The 14724-nt window shown below is 34.1% G+C and overlaps 1 protein-coding gene across 1 annotated transcript in view; it reads left to right on the top strand.

Moving 5' to 3' along the window:
* The window catches only part of PSMD14 (proteasome (prosome, macropain) 26S subunit, non-ATPase, 14), a 44900-nt gene extending 31395 nt beyond the window's left edge, over window positions 1–13505 (top strand). The window contains exons 8-12 of the mRNA XM_009695270.1: window positions 3778–3885; window positions 7224–7298; window positions 9410–9535; window positions 10814–10876; window positions 13082–13505. Coding sequence (XP_009693572.1) covers window positions 3778–3885; window positions 7224–7298; window positions 9410–9535; window positions 10814–10876; window positions 13082–13180 — 471 coding nt within the window. The 3' untranslated portion in view covers window positions 13181–13505. The remainder of the gene's footprint in view (window positions 1–3777; window positions 3886–7223; window positions 7299–9409; window positions 9536–10813; window positions 10877–13081) is intronic.
* Window positions 13506–14724: the final 1219 nt, after the last annotated feature.

Genomic DNA, 14724 nt, shown 5'->3' with positions numbered 1-14724 from the left:
GAATCACACATGTAAATAGCATCATCAACCCCTATTTTAGTCCTCTGTTTTGATCTGTGAGTTGCGCATAGACCAAAGGTGCTATTAAAGACTCAGTATATGAAATAGGCAGCATTATATGAACAAAATTTATTCAACAAGAAAACAGACCTTTAACATGAATTTAACAAGCCTGAGAAATTATAAACTCTCATATGCTGCAGATTCATGCAGTGATAATAAACAAAAAAGGAAAGTAAGAGGTTTCCTTAAGCTAGCCAAACTGCTAATGGTTTTGTTATAAGCTGTCTGCTGTTGAAATGACCTCTGAAAAGTCTGAAGACACTTATACTAGGAAAAATGAAATGGTCAGAGTGGTGAAAGAGTTGCACTATGGAAGTGTATTAAAAAAAACAATTCTGCCTTCATATTTCTGGAAAATATCCCAATGGCATAGACTTTTCTTTGACTTTTTTATGTCTTTACAGAAAGGGAATTTAGCGTGAAGCTTGGAAACTGCAGTTTTTACTAAAACAATGCACACTGCGTTAGGTAATTTAAGTACAATGAAAGCTTAAAATCTTTGGATGGGAAATACTGACTTCTTACAGCAAAAATCTAAGTAACTGAGTGGGTTTTTGTGCTGCTTTTAATTAATCCATAGAGGTTCTTTGTTCAAAGTACTGTGTCTAAAGTTTCCATCATAGAATATGGGGTGACCGTGTTGCTGTCGTCTGATTGCATCATGCTGTACTTCAAAATACACAAACCTAGAGAGGAGTCTTCAGCTTGTTACATACCTCCAAGTGACCGCGGGGGCTTTTTTCTTGAATCTTACTGTGACATAATTAACACCTACTTCACCCATTGCTCATTAGTACACTGGACATTAATGAATCTATCTATTTTGATATAATCCTCCAAAGGAGGGACTGATTTGTGCTTACTGTGAAAAAAGCAATTACATTTCACAGAAATGAATATGTAGGATTTATTGTTGTATTTATGTTTTTGTTGCGTATTAGGTCTAAATTTAGCCTCCAGGTTGTTGAGCATGTTAGTTTCTTTAAGATGGTTGCTATAGCGATAGCAGCAAATTCCTTTAATCTTAGTGTAGTTAAAGTATTTAGTTACCATTGGTTGTTACAGTGTAACTGAGACGAGAAAGATCATTCGCTCGCATACTTTTTGTACCCCTCTGAGATTGCAGAAACCACAATTTTATCCTTCTTAAAGCTTAACATTTTTGATTTGTGATTTTAATATTTCATACCACTTTCTGTTAGATTCATATTTGTTCTACTTAGGAAATATTTGCATTTCCTTCTTTCAGGAGGACAGATAGAGCGGACAGTCCTTTCCCACACAGCTAGTACCTGAAACATATGAAAATTACTTCTGGTCAGAATTAAGATGCTAGAGTAATATTCAGTATCACTCAGAAATATTTTAGCAGCTAGTTCTCATATTTTAATGTGAAATTTATCCAAACATAACCTTGAGAACACCAATTCATTGAAATGTTGAATTTGTTATCAAAACCAAATTTAATCACTTTTTTATTTTGGGTTTTCTTTTTATTTTACATGACTGAAGTCCCAAAACATATCCATGCTGGACAATGCCATTTGTTCTTGGATAAGCTCGACATTGTCTAGTGAAGTTCTCAGTTAAACTTAAATCCAGAAGCATGGCTTTTAGTAAGTTACAAAGCAGCTCCTTCTGATTATAGTATACTGCCAAGTTCATGTTTCTTGCTCCTCAGGGTAAATTTTTACTTGCTTGAGTTTTTTTCCCCTTATCTAGCTAGTGTCTGGAGAACCTGTGGTGTGGATTTTTTTTTTTTGCTTTGCTTGACTTTTTAATTTATACTGCCTGTTTGTTATGGTTGGGCATTTCCAGGTGTTCATAAATTAGAGCATCGGGTTAAAATGGAACACACAGGTATATACAAAAGCTTGTCACGTGTTTTGAGATAGAGAAAAATCTGACAGTGATAAAAAAGGAAGAAATACAATTATTTTGTATGTTACCACAAAGAATGTATAGATATATAGAAACTGTTTCAGATCTTTTTGAGAATTAAAGTTTTTTAAATGTAATTCCTTTTTTTGTAGCATTAGTATCAGATGGCATGCTTCTGCTGCGTATTAAAACTGAATTGTGTTTTGTTTTTATTATTGTTCAGAAAAGATTGTCATTGTTAACTCACTTTAATTGGGTCACAATCTAACATTTCTAATAAAGAAGATTTTTTTTTGTACGTTTCCTGCGTGCAGTTTTAAGACATGATGTATGCAGATGAATCTGGCCGCTAGCTGAGAGTCCAGGCAATAGCTTTTAGTGACACTGAGTCACTCAACACAACTGAAATAGTTGAGTCTCAAAAGTAAATACAACAGGTGATAAGTTATTAGACTTTCAGCTTAGATTTAGAGAGGGGTTTTTTTGTTATAGATACTTGCCGTTTAATTTTATTTCCACATGAATGACCTCAGTATTTAAATTGTACTCATAAATTGCATATGTGTGTAGTTATTAATATTTATCTAAATGGAGAGGAAAATGCTAGAACAAGATGGGAGACTTGATGTTGCTTTCTCTGCAGACTTTCAGTGACAGTGGTTGATTTCTTGTATGTTCAACATAAAAGATTTGGTTCAGGTCTGATTCCTCAAAATATCAAACCAGCCATACAAATACATCTTTTGTTGTCAAACCCATAGTACAGAGAGGAAAAGAATAAAAATTATTATAGAAAAGCTATTAAAAGGAGATTTAAAGTATTTAGTTTAATGAACTAGAATAACTCTTCAAACATAGGCAGGCAAGATGCCTCCAAAGTATACCTGGTACTATTTCTGTGGATGTACAAGGCTGTATGTGCACTGATCCAGTTAAAAGACTGAGGCCTAAATGAGAAAACTTGTCTTGCAATTACAAATCTGTAATGGCGAGTACCCAGTAAGAGTGGGTTTGAGTGTATTGTGGTATGTTCTCAGTTCTGTTTCACCTCACATAGGTGTTGGATAGGGGTGTGGGTTTTACTGTATGGGGCCATGAAATCCTCTTTCCAAAGATTTTCATAGACAAATTCAGCAAAGGACAGAATAAAAATCAGTGATGGTTTTACTTTATTTGCGATGAAGTAGCACTGAATACTACCTACCGTGTACCTTTAAATCATAAATGACCTTGCCTTTCTTTTACTCTATTTTTTACTCCTGAGCATGACACTGACAAGGACTTTGTAATCCATCAGACAGTTTATAGACCCTTTCATAGTCACAAGAAGCAAAAAGCATCTGACTAGAAGGGAATACATGGGGCAAGTTCCTTGCTGGCTATAATTTTGTTGTCATTTCAAGTATTGTGGTAGTATAATTGATGTGACAGGACTGGGCTTTAGACTCGGTCCCTTAGCTTGTGCTCACTTTCAGTTTTAGTCTCTCTCTGTCATTCATTTTGATTGGATAAGATTTAGGTGACAAACATATGCATACCTTTAAAACTTAGAGTAAGTGTACATACAAATTCAACATTATATGATGATATCATGTATATAAAACTTACAGCTCCTTGGAAAAGGTAATAATTGGTGTCACCTTAGAATACAAGGTAGTGTAGTGTGCTGATAGCATAGCCAGCAGGAGGCTCTTTTTTATTAATATTATAATTAAATGATTTTCTGGATAAAGGCCAAAAATAGATGAGAGTTGATTGTGCCTTGTCCACTGTTGCTTGGCACTATTAGTTGCATTTTCTAAAAAGAATTGACTTGACATCTTGTTTTTACAGGTTGTTATCGATGCCTTCAGATTGATCAATGCTAATATGATGGTCTTGGGACATGAACCAAGACAAACAACTTCAAATCTGGGTCACTTGAACAAGCCATCTATCCAGGTAAACCCAATGTTGATAGTCCTGTGAATTGCAAGATTTATTCAGCAATTTTGGGGAAGGTACCTAAAACCAGTAAACTACAAATTGTTTGTTGTTCTCTTTGTAGCATTTTTCTGCATGTATTGATAATTGGTCTGATTCATCAATGGCGTTGTATATGTGAAGGGTTTAAAATTGAGCCCTAAATTAGCTACCTAAGTGTGAATGCATGTATAAGTATGTACTGCAAAGGTTAAGGTACAGATTTATGGAAATGCAAACTTTTAAAAGTCACAATTGATGTCGTACCATGTGATGCAAGATAGGTACTGTTTTCAGTACTGCGGTTTAAAAACTGCTGCTTATTAACATCTCAGCTTTCTTAAAGAGAAATTATTCTGAAGCAAATTATCGAGAAAGTTCCCTCTTCATTAATAATCTTATCTTTCTGCTGTATGCGTATGTAGGTTCTTGCTTAATATGTAATCTAGATTTAACCTTGTATTGTGTCTTAAATAATTAATCTCTTATTTTTATATAATGCAGTAATTTGCTGAAAAAATAGTGGAGTAGGAGATTCAGTGGGTAAATAGGATGTTTGATTGGCTTCAACTGTAATGTTTCATTTGAGTATGTTGTCTTATATTTCTTTGCAAGCATTTGTGAAACTTAAGTATTCCGAGTTTTGATTTCTGAAGTTGACTTTCACTAGTAAGATAAAAATGTTGGTCGTCAATGAAGCAAACCTTTATTTTGAGAAATAGCTTCTGTCCTGAAACAAGTATCCTCTGGAGTGATTAATGCTTTTATCTGTGTCATTCTTCTGCCTCAATGTTTTTTCCTTTTGTTTTTTCTCTCCAGAAAAGTTTTGTACCGTACTGTGCATTCTAAAAGACATGTGTACTTGCAATCATGAAGCCTTTTGATCTGTTACTTGAACAATAAAAGTAATATTTGCTAGATAAACATCCAAGAAAAAGACCGTATGCTAGTCATAGTAAAACTGAAATGAGGGCTAAACTTCTGCTGTAAGAGCTGTCCTTTGGAAGTTACTAGGTCACCATACCCCCATCTTTCAAAAGATCGGTTGTTTTTTATTGCTAATGCATTGAAACCCTTTACTATTTATAAAAATACTAGCCAGAAAAATCAGACATTTAAAGAGTGTCTGCTTCAGGAGGTTGCTGTGTTTTACTTTTGAGTTTTTGAATCAGTGAAAACTGCGAATGATAATGAGTATGAAATAAGCAGCTGATACTCTTGTTTGGATATAGGCAAGCTCATGCTTGCATGTTTCAGGGCTTTTCTAACTGGGCTTTTCTGGACCATGTGTAATGACCTCCCTTGTAAACCCCTGTAGTGTTGTTCAGCTTCATTAATTTAAGATCACTGTCACTACAGCATGGCATATTTTGGCCATGGGAGTTTTGGGTTTCTGTTGTTAGAGTGAGTATTTTTTGTTTGTTGGTTTTTTGCAAGTTGGCAGTGAGCTCTTGCAAGTGTCACTGTTAGGCTAAAAATCATAGTTTAAAATTATACTCTGTTCTTAAAACTGCAAGGGCTCTTGCAATGTTGTTTTGCTTTTATTCTAAGGTTGTGAATAAAATTCTGACCCAGTTGAGATTAGCAGCAAACTTAATATTGATTTCAGCTGGGCTAGAAGCAGGGATTTTGAGACATTCCTTAAAAATCTCAGGAATTAGAATATTATGTGACTTCATTTTTTTTGTGTGTGGTTTTTCTTGTATTCCCTTATCAACAGCTTTTTTTTTTACTTGCTCTTTGTGCATCTGATTTGTAAGGCTTGTTGGAATTATGACTTCCATTTGAAACAAAACACACAAAGAACAGGCTTCACTGTAAAGTGTTTTATGGGTTTTAATTTAACCTGTTGCAGTGGCTAAACTACAACTACTGTTCAGGTTTGAAGCGGAACAGTTGTTCAGCTTTTACATTTATCCACTCTTTTAAAGAGTGATTTCAGAAGGGGAGAGGAAAGAGAAAGGATAGTGGGGTAAGACAAAGAAGTTTGTCAAATTTTAGGAGCTTTAGAAAACTCCTAAATATCTACAACTGAGTTTAAACACAAACCCCAAAACCTCATGTGCAGTCACTTTGAATATGATAAGAAAATGGCAGTGGAAACTACTTATTGCTAATTGTTTCAATCATAAATTACTTTATTGATGATAAAACCTTTATTTTACAATTTTAATTCTAATAAGTGGCACAAGTAATGGTTATCTGTAACTGCAGGTTCTCGTAGATGTAACCACTGAAGTGGTATTGTATCTTTGTGTATGTGTTTGTAAAAGAAACCTGTTTAAACTGTATGTATAAGAACATTTTCAGCTTTTGTACAGATAATTTTGGAATGCTGAAATATTAAGTTGCATAAGATGCAAATACACATTCATTCTGTATAGCTCTAAAGAATATATTTAAACATAAATAGGTGGAATGATTGAAACATAAGAAATATTTACCACTAATGCTGCATATTTTATGTACGATTTATCATATCTCATTTCTAAGAGTACACTTTGTATGTAAAATTTTATTTGAAAAATACACAAATTTAATTGTGATGCGGATTTATCATAGAATTTTCTTAAGCCCACACACCCCCCAAATATTAATCCAACTCACCCTTAAGTCATAAATGTAAAAAAAAAAAAAGTAATGCATATGAGCAAAATAGAAGATACATGCATGTAGGTATCACTTAACCTAATCTCAATTGATCAGACTGTGATGTACAAGTGTAAGAAATAAAAATTAGAAAGTTTTTTTCATTTAAAGTTTAGAAAGAAAATTAGCTTTAATATCCAAGGTTAATTTGATGCACATAGTCTAACCTATACCTGACGTGTTTAATGACTGCTTCAGTTACTCTCTTTGTATTGTGCTTTAGAGAATGAACTTGGAAATGTTGGCAGTGGTTGTAAATAAATAGATAGCCGACATTGATTTGTTTGTAACAGAAAGAACCTTATATTTTAATAGAAGTGATAACCAAATTTATTGAGAGAGGAAGGATTTTAGAGAAATATGTTTGCGCATATGTATCGGTCAAAAGTTTGCAGGCAGTTACTGCTTTTTCCTGTGATAGTTGTTACTGTGTGAAAAAATCCTTGGTTTAGAAATAGAAAGTATAACTGTCAGTTAACGAACACTGAAAGAGAAATATGAACAGGTATATTTACTTGATACCTACTTATAGTCTCTGTGTATTTGCTTCGTTGTGTTGGTTTTTTTAAAGTGATGTTAGAAGATGGCTGTATTTAAATGAGCTTCCCTTCTAATATTTCTTCATTTCAATGGTGGGTAATTTTTATGCAAACTTTTGAATTTTACAGGCACTAATTCATGGACTAAACAGACATTACTATTCCATCACCATCAACTACAGGAAGAATGAACTAGAACAGAAGGTAATTGTTTTAGCTTTTGTTCAGAGGACGAAGAACACTATACAAACTAAGATTTACGGCTATAATCTGTTTTCAAATACTGATACTTTCAGTAGTTGTTTTAACTCTCCTGGAGTAGATGGTTTCTCTTCCAGAAAGCACTTAGATGTGTAGTCATGATGATGAAACCTTCCAAAACCACTTTCTAATATTCATATAAACAGTTTGCCAACATTTTTGTCCACACGTTTTATGGAAAGTCCTCATGCTTCTCTTGTGCTTAACAGGTTTGTGCAAAGTTTCAGGTTTGTAGTGATGAAGCTGAAAGATGTACTGGCTGCCTTAGGTTTTCACAGGCTGGAATTCCTGAAGCTAGAAGACCGTATTTTCCAAAATGGAATTGTATAAAATTGTATAACCAAGGAATCTCAGGTTTTTATTGGCTATAATCACATTGACAAAAGGTGCTTCCGGTTGGTATGAATGGAGGTCCCCAAGACTTCACTGAATATCAAGAAGTAGTGATGTTCTGCATTTATAGAAAAAATATTGTTCAGTTCCTGACAACACATATTGTCAGTTACTTCTGTATCAAACTTCCTCAGTTACAAGTAAAATCTAGCTTGACAGTCTCAACCATGAAAACAAACAGAAAAAAGAAAAAAGCTTATTTATCATGCACAGAAGTGCAGATTCTGTCCTCAGTTATGCCTATGTATGTTCATGGCCTTGTTAGTGTTATGAATTGATAATCAGAGTTGGAGTTTATGATGAAAAGGTCAGAATAGTTTTCTCACTTAATTCTGACTTTTAGAGGGCTAGAAGTAATTAAAAAAACCCACAATTTTGAACAATGGAAGAATATGCATGCCAGTCACAGAGTTGAAAAGAATTTGTGAAATGCATAACCCTTTTTAGGATGGTATCAGACTTTTCAAGACCTCACTGTTACTGAAAGGAATAACTGATTCAACAAAACCAGCACACTCAGGAAATGTCTGTGGAGCTTCCAGAGGTTATTGTTTCCATTCAGATACAACAATGTGGCCAATCGAGTCTTTTCTGAGGTTCCAAATGTGTATTTTCTTTAATGGCTTTACATATGTAAGTTATTACCTTTGCAAGTAGCAGAATAATCCTGACCGAGTTAGGGAAACTTTAATCTGTGAGGCAGCAACTGTCTCCACACATCTTTCATGAGGCAGGTTCATACATATCTCAGACCCCCCCTCACGGTGGTGGTGATCTGTTATCTCCATCTGTAGTAAGAAGGGTACATGCTTCATGTATTGGATGAGAAACGTATCACACCAAACCATAATTTTAAAATCCAGATAGCCTAGCTAAACTGTCCATATGCAGTTTGCCTCCAACTCCTTCTGTCATTAAGATCTTGCTAATACAAATTATGACAAAAACTTTTAACTCGGTTCTTATGTTCCAAAGCCAGGTTTCTTTGGAAGCTGTACATAGGATGTCTGCAGTAAATGTTTACAAAATGAAAGCAAGCTGAAATTTTGCTGAAAGGGTCTTCTCTACAGTCCTCAAGTGTGCAGAAGATCCACAAAATATGCTTTCTTTATTCAGGGAATTGCCTTTGTAGCTATTCCTTTACTCTTTCAAGAACGACATCAGAGTGTCAAGTAAAACATTTCTGGTATTTCTAATAGTCCTCGCATTTATCACCATCAAAACTCTATATCACTTTATCGTGTTGTTTTAGTGCTCTTTCCTTTGTACAAGGACAAACACACACAAGTCGTGCTTTGGTTGCTTTTGAAGTTCACTTTGTCACAGCTGTGGCAGCTGCTTGCATACAGTTCAGGATAATCAGTGAAGCCTAAATAACTACTTCATACATTTAATTCAAGCATTAAAATATTTTTCAACTTCATCAGAGGCCGGAAGCTTCAACCATTCCTTATTTGGCAGCTAAAATAATTAAAACTTACACAAAATCTATTGTCTGCTGTGGAAGAATAGTTGATTATTTTACTTCCATTATTTAAACATTGTAAGATCAATACTTTTTATTACATTCTAACAATTATAAATTGTTTTCCTGTCAGAGATCTTCATAGTATTATGAATGTATCTTAAGACGAATGCTCTAAAGAGGTTTTGTTTTGCAGATGTTGCTAAATTTGCATAAGAAGAGTTGGATGGAAGGTTTGACGCTTCAGGACTACAGTGAACATTGCAAACTCAATGAAACAGTAGTGAAGGAGATGTTAGAATTAGCTAAGAATTATAACAAGGTATTCATAGCCCATAATGATAGTATAACTATAGCTGTGTTTATGAAGTTGAAGAAATTCATTATTTAATTTCCAAAGTAAGGATTTTGATTATCGCAAGCTTTATTCAGAATGACTTGCGAAGGCCTAGACTGTAAGAACAAAACACTTGTTGCAGGAACTCTTTTCGACCTTGGTGGTTATTTGATTTGTATCATGTGTTTTCAACAGAGTTTCTTGGGATTTGGTTAAACTAGGCACAAGTGTGGCTTTAATGACCTTGTGGAGACTGTGTTTCTTATGTATCATTTCTATCTGGAGTTGCCTATTAGCTCTTTGCCGCCCAACTTTTTGCCCTAAACTAGTGAAGTATTTAAATACATGTTTTGCTTTGAAACATGAGTAATCACATCAATTTTGTATTTTTATTTAGTGAAAAGAATATAAGATTCCTGTAGATCAAAATACGCAGTTGATTGTATTCTTTATTCTTTCAGTCAAGGACTACTTGACCAGTACAGCAGAATAGAGGTTATTTATCTGTATCATTCCAGTAGACAGATAGTATTTAGAACACATTCTAGAGCCCAATTCAATGTTCTTTTTAGATAAAGAAATTATTATTGGTGGTGTAAGAAAGAGGAATCACAATTATTTGTAGTGTTTTAATACTGGCACTTCACGTGGAAATATTTTTTATAAATACTAGATCTCAACAAGCACTCTGAGTAGTAAGCATGTCAGTCATTCTTGACGAGTGCTATTTTTTTAACTTCTAAGAAGTCCTTAAAACCAAAATTCAATATTACATTCACTAGTTAAGTGTCTTTGTGAAGACACTCTGTTTGAAGGCAACAGAACATTGTAAAAGTATATTAAAATAAGTGACTTTAAACGGTATAAAAATTTATTGAGATCAAATCTCCAGTAGTTGAAACAATGTAGGTAACATTATTTTTGGTTCTGCTTTACTAGTTTAACTGTCTTCAACTATATTTAACTATTGATACAACTCATTTAAGATTTTTGCTTAAAAACAGTTTTGTGAATATCTAACAATAAAACCATTCATGAACATTTGCCTTGATCTTTTGCACTAACACTTAGTAGTTAAAAACATGTCTGCTGAAAAGCTGACATACCTTTCCTTTTGACTTTCTGAAATGTGTTGCCATTTTATTATTTTCTTTCTTTTTATTTTTTTTTTTGAGAAAGAGAATTATATTTTGAGAATCTTGTGGCTTGCATAAAAAGTAAATGAAATTTGAAACACTGACCTTTTCTGTGTTTCTTTCACAGGCTGTTGAAGAAGAAGATAAGATGACACCTGAACAGCTGGCAATAAAAAATGTTGGCAAGCAGGTGAGGTGTGATGAATTAGAGTGAGGTGGAATGATATGCTTCGTTCATTCTAAATATTAATTTTTTTAAATGTGCGTAGGTGATTTTAGTTCTACGTGCAAAATAGTCTCAATGCTTCAAATAATTAATTTATTTTTGTTGAAGATTATTGTGTAAGGATCAAGGCTTTTGACTATAGGAAATAGGCAGAATATCTGCTAGTCGTGTTCTACATAAGTTTGTATTACATGCTGAGGAGCAGTGTTGAGAGTTGGTAGCTTTTCTTTTTTTTTTTTTGTTTGTTTCTTTCTTTCTTTCTTTCCAAGAAGAGGCTTAAGGATATCCAAGTCTGTGTCAGAGATGCCAAAACTGTGGAGACTTTTAAAAAATAGTAATAGTTGAACAAAGGTGGGAGTGTTGTTTATACATTATCATAGCTAAAAAAACCAGCTCACCCCGTCCTCAGTTCATGAACACACTGTCAGTGCTTAGATCCAATACGTACGTATGCAAGTAAGCTGAGGTGCTTTGTATTGCTGTTGAAGGAAGACAGTTTAGGACCATAGCTGAAACTGAAAACACCCACTCAATTTATTCTATCCCTTTGCAATGTCAGGATATAATGTCGAGAAGACTCAACAGAAAACTATTTCTACATTTGATTTCAACATAAAGGTTGAGGAAATGTGCTTTGGTGAACGAGGGGAGATCAAAACAAGTTTGTAAGAGGTCTTCAAGAAGGGCAATGGAAGCAAGAAATAGCTTTAAAAATATCCAGCGTGTCCTTAAAGAACCAGTATTTATTGTATTGCTAGCAGCAGTAGCAGAATTTGAAGGATTCTGGATTGCTCTTATGTGTCAGCTTGTAGCAGCTATGTCATAACACATCTGCACTATTGTTCAGTCACTCGTGTATTTCTGTAGCATTCAGAACAATAGAGTTTATGCACACCTACACATACATAAATATATATATAAAATAAAACTTGTAAGAAGGGTTGTATTTTAAAGGTTATGATATCATCTCAAACAGAACTTGAGCTTCACTAGTTGTTTAAATCATTATGCATTGGTGAAAAAAAAAAATCTATTTTGGTACAGTTCTTTTAAAAAGAAAAGACATTTTTTCCTGATAAAATTATTAAGTTTTCTTTAAATTACAAAATGGTTCAATTAAGTAATTTGCATGTGTTTTTTTAATGCAAGTTATATAAAAAACTTTGTAAACAAACAGCTGCTTATAATAGGGATATTATGTTAATAGGTTGCATAATTTGCTAGGAACAGAGACAATATTAGAGAACTGTATGATCTTTGAAAATTAATTAAGAAGGACAGCTTACACAGATTTTTCTAGTACACTTTTATGTAAACTTAGATGGGTTCATTAAATTTTGACAATAATTCTTTTTTAAAAAAGTTAAAATTCGCACATGATTGTCTTCCATATTTTAATTTCTTTACATGCAAGAATGCTACGATAATACTACAATAACTTTTAGGGGAGTTTTTTAAACATACCTGATAATTTTGCAGTATTTGGAGATTAATTACTAAATCTCAATTCTGAAGCTGAAGAAGTGTATGAGTATGGTTTTCAACCAGAAATAATCTTATTGTTCTATGCAGATGCCCACAAATGCCCACATCAATTGAGTAATAGTGTGTGGGGATGCATATTTTCAGAACACTGCTCAAGATTAACATTCAATTTTTCAGAACATTTGAACATAGCATTGTGCATTTTTTCATTTTTATGGGTATAAATACACTAATTTTCTTGCAGTCAACACAACTATTCAAAGACTGTGTTAAATCATGCTTGAGTCTTTATAGGATCAGAACACACATTTGTACAAAGATCTGAAAACAAATTGCAGTGTACCAGAGCTAAGATTAAAACGTTGGCCTTAGTGAGATGTATAGTAAATTCCACATATTGTGTGTTGTCCTTAAAACTCACAGCTGTCATGGTTACCCTTCAGATGCTGGATAGAAATTTACTTACTCAATCTATCCTCAGCTTCTCCGTGTTGATAGTATGGACGAATAAAATCTTATTCATGGAAATTCAGTCATTTGCTAGGTCTTGTTAGAATGGAAAATTTAGGAGCATTACTGGCCTGTGTTCCTTAACTCACAGCCATCTTAAATAGACCTGAAGCAAATGAAATCCTTCAGAAGTATGTTTCAGTCATTTCTCTCATGGCATCCTTTATATTTCAGGACCCCAAACGTCATTTAGAAGAGCATGTGGATGTGCTGATGACTTCGAATATTGTCCAGTGTTTAGCTGCTATGTTGGATACAGTTGTATTTAAATAACCGATTTACTGTTTGTGATGCTTTCTGTGTATATTTGTTTATTGTTTCTAATACTCACAAAACAGAGACTGTTGAGGCTATATTTGATTAAACAGAGACATCTGACTTCATTTGCAGTGTAAGTGCAGCACTATAACACCTTTCAGTCTCTAATTGTGCAGTTGCTTCAGTTACTTTATGTCAGGGTCTTTACAAATTCCAAAGCATTCAAGAACACAATGTGGGCAAAAGTGTATTACATTTTCATTTAATATTTGGGGGAAAAATCAGTAGTACATATATATTTTGATTGTTGCAACATAATAAAAATACATTTACAAACCTGTCTTAAGTTCTGGAAGGTCTTTTTTGAGAAAGGATGGTGGGAATTAACAGTGTAGGAAAAGTGTTGGTAAAGATTTATTTCTACCCACTGTAAAACTACTGAGATATTAATTGCTAGGACAGCAAAAATTTTCTAATGACATTTGGCTCCCATTGATTACCAGATACTCTCATTGAGATTAAAAAAAAATTGTAGTAGCGCCGAATTCTGAGGATGTACAAAAGCCAAAATGCTGAAAATTCCCCTGCCAGCTCCCTTTCAAGTATTATTCAAAGCCTAATATCCACAGAAGACAATTGACCTTAAGAAAATGAATTCAGTTATGCTGATAACTGAATCACACAACTCTCACAAGCAGTGTCATAAATAGCAGTATTCTGAGAATAAACACTGAAGTGATAGAGGCTGTTCTAGGTTATATGAACCCTCCCTCCTGCGAAAGAGAACATACAGGAGATGTCCACATATATAAATATATGGAAGGAGTCCCAACTGGAATATGACATTTAAAACGGTTTCCACTGACTAGGGATGGAGACACTCACAGGAAGGCAGGTGGGTTGGCTGCTTGGTTTTAAGCAGGCAAAGCCAAATAGCTGGGTTTGGGGGATGACTTTGGGTTTGGGCAGGGGGCTGGTTGGGGTTTTTTGTTTGTTTGGTATTTTAAGTATTGGATTGTACTTAGGCTGATTTGATTCTTTTGTCTGGGCAGAAGCGTTCTTTTTCTGGGTCACTCACAATATTTTGTTTACTGGTCTTTCTTTTTTTTAAAAAAAATAAACGGCAACAGTTGTGGCAGGCAATTCAAAACTAGGTACATCTTTTTGTGTTGAAGACGAATTTTTAAATTTTAGTTGACTTCTTCCTTGCATAGTAAAGAAATAGCCCATAAAATTGTCTTATTTTCCACTTTATGCCCAGTGATTTTCTATTTACTTATTCATTACCATTCAGGGATTTCTTTTTGTTGTTTGGAATTTCTTATTTAGGCCTTTTAATTTACTATTTTAGAATAACTCTCTCTCAAAGTATATTTAGCATGCACTTACTTCAGAGGGAAACATGCAGATTTTTGCAGCTGCCCTCCTTATGGCCTTCCCTCTGCCCCCACAGTAGGCAGTAGAATATCAGACTGGGAAAATGGAGACATACCAAACCACATTTGCCTGCTTGTAGTTAAATGGAAGTGCTTTCTGCTGATCCGCACTTAAAAACCTGC

This window comes from Cariama cristata, unplaced genomic scaffold (assembly GCF_000690535.1).
Source record: "Cariama cristata isolate BGI_N322 unplaced genomic scaffold, ASM69053v1 scaffold24342, whole genome shotgun sequence".
Lineage (NCBI taxonomy): Eukaryota > Metazoa > Chordata > Aves > Cariamiformes > Cariamidae > Cariama > Cariama cristata.
Note: the sequence above shows the minus strand (reverse complement) of the source record. Positions and strands in the feature narration are given on the sequence as shown.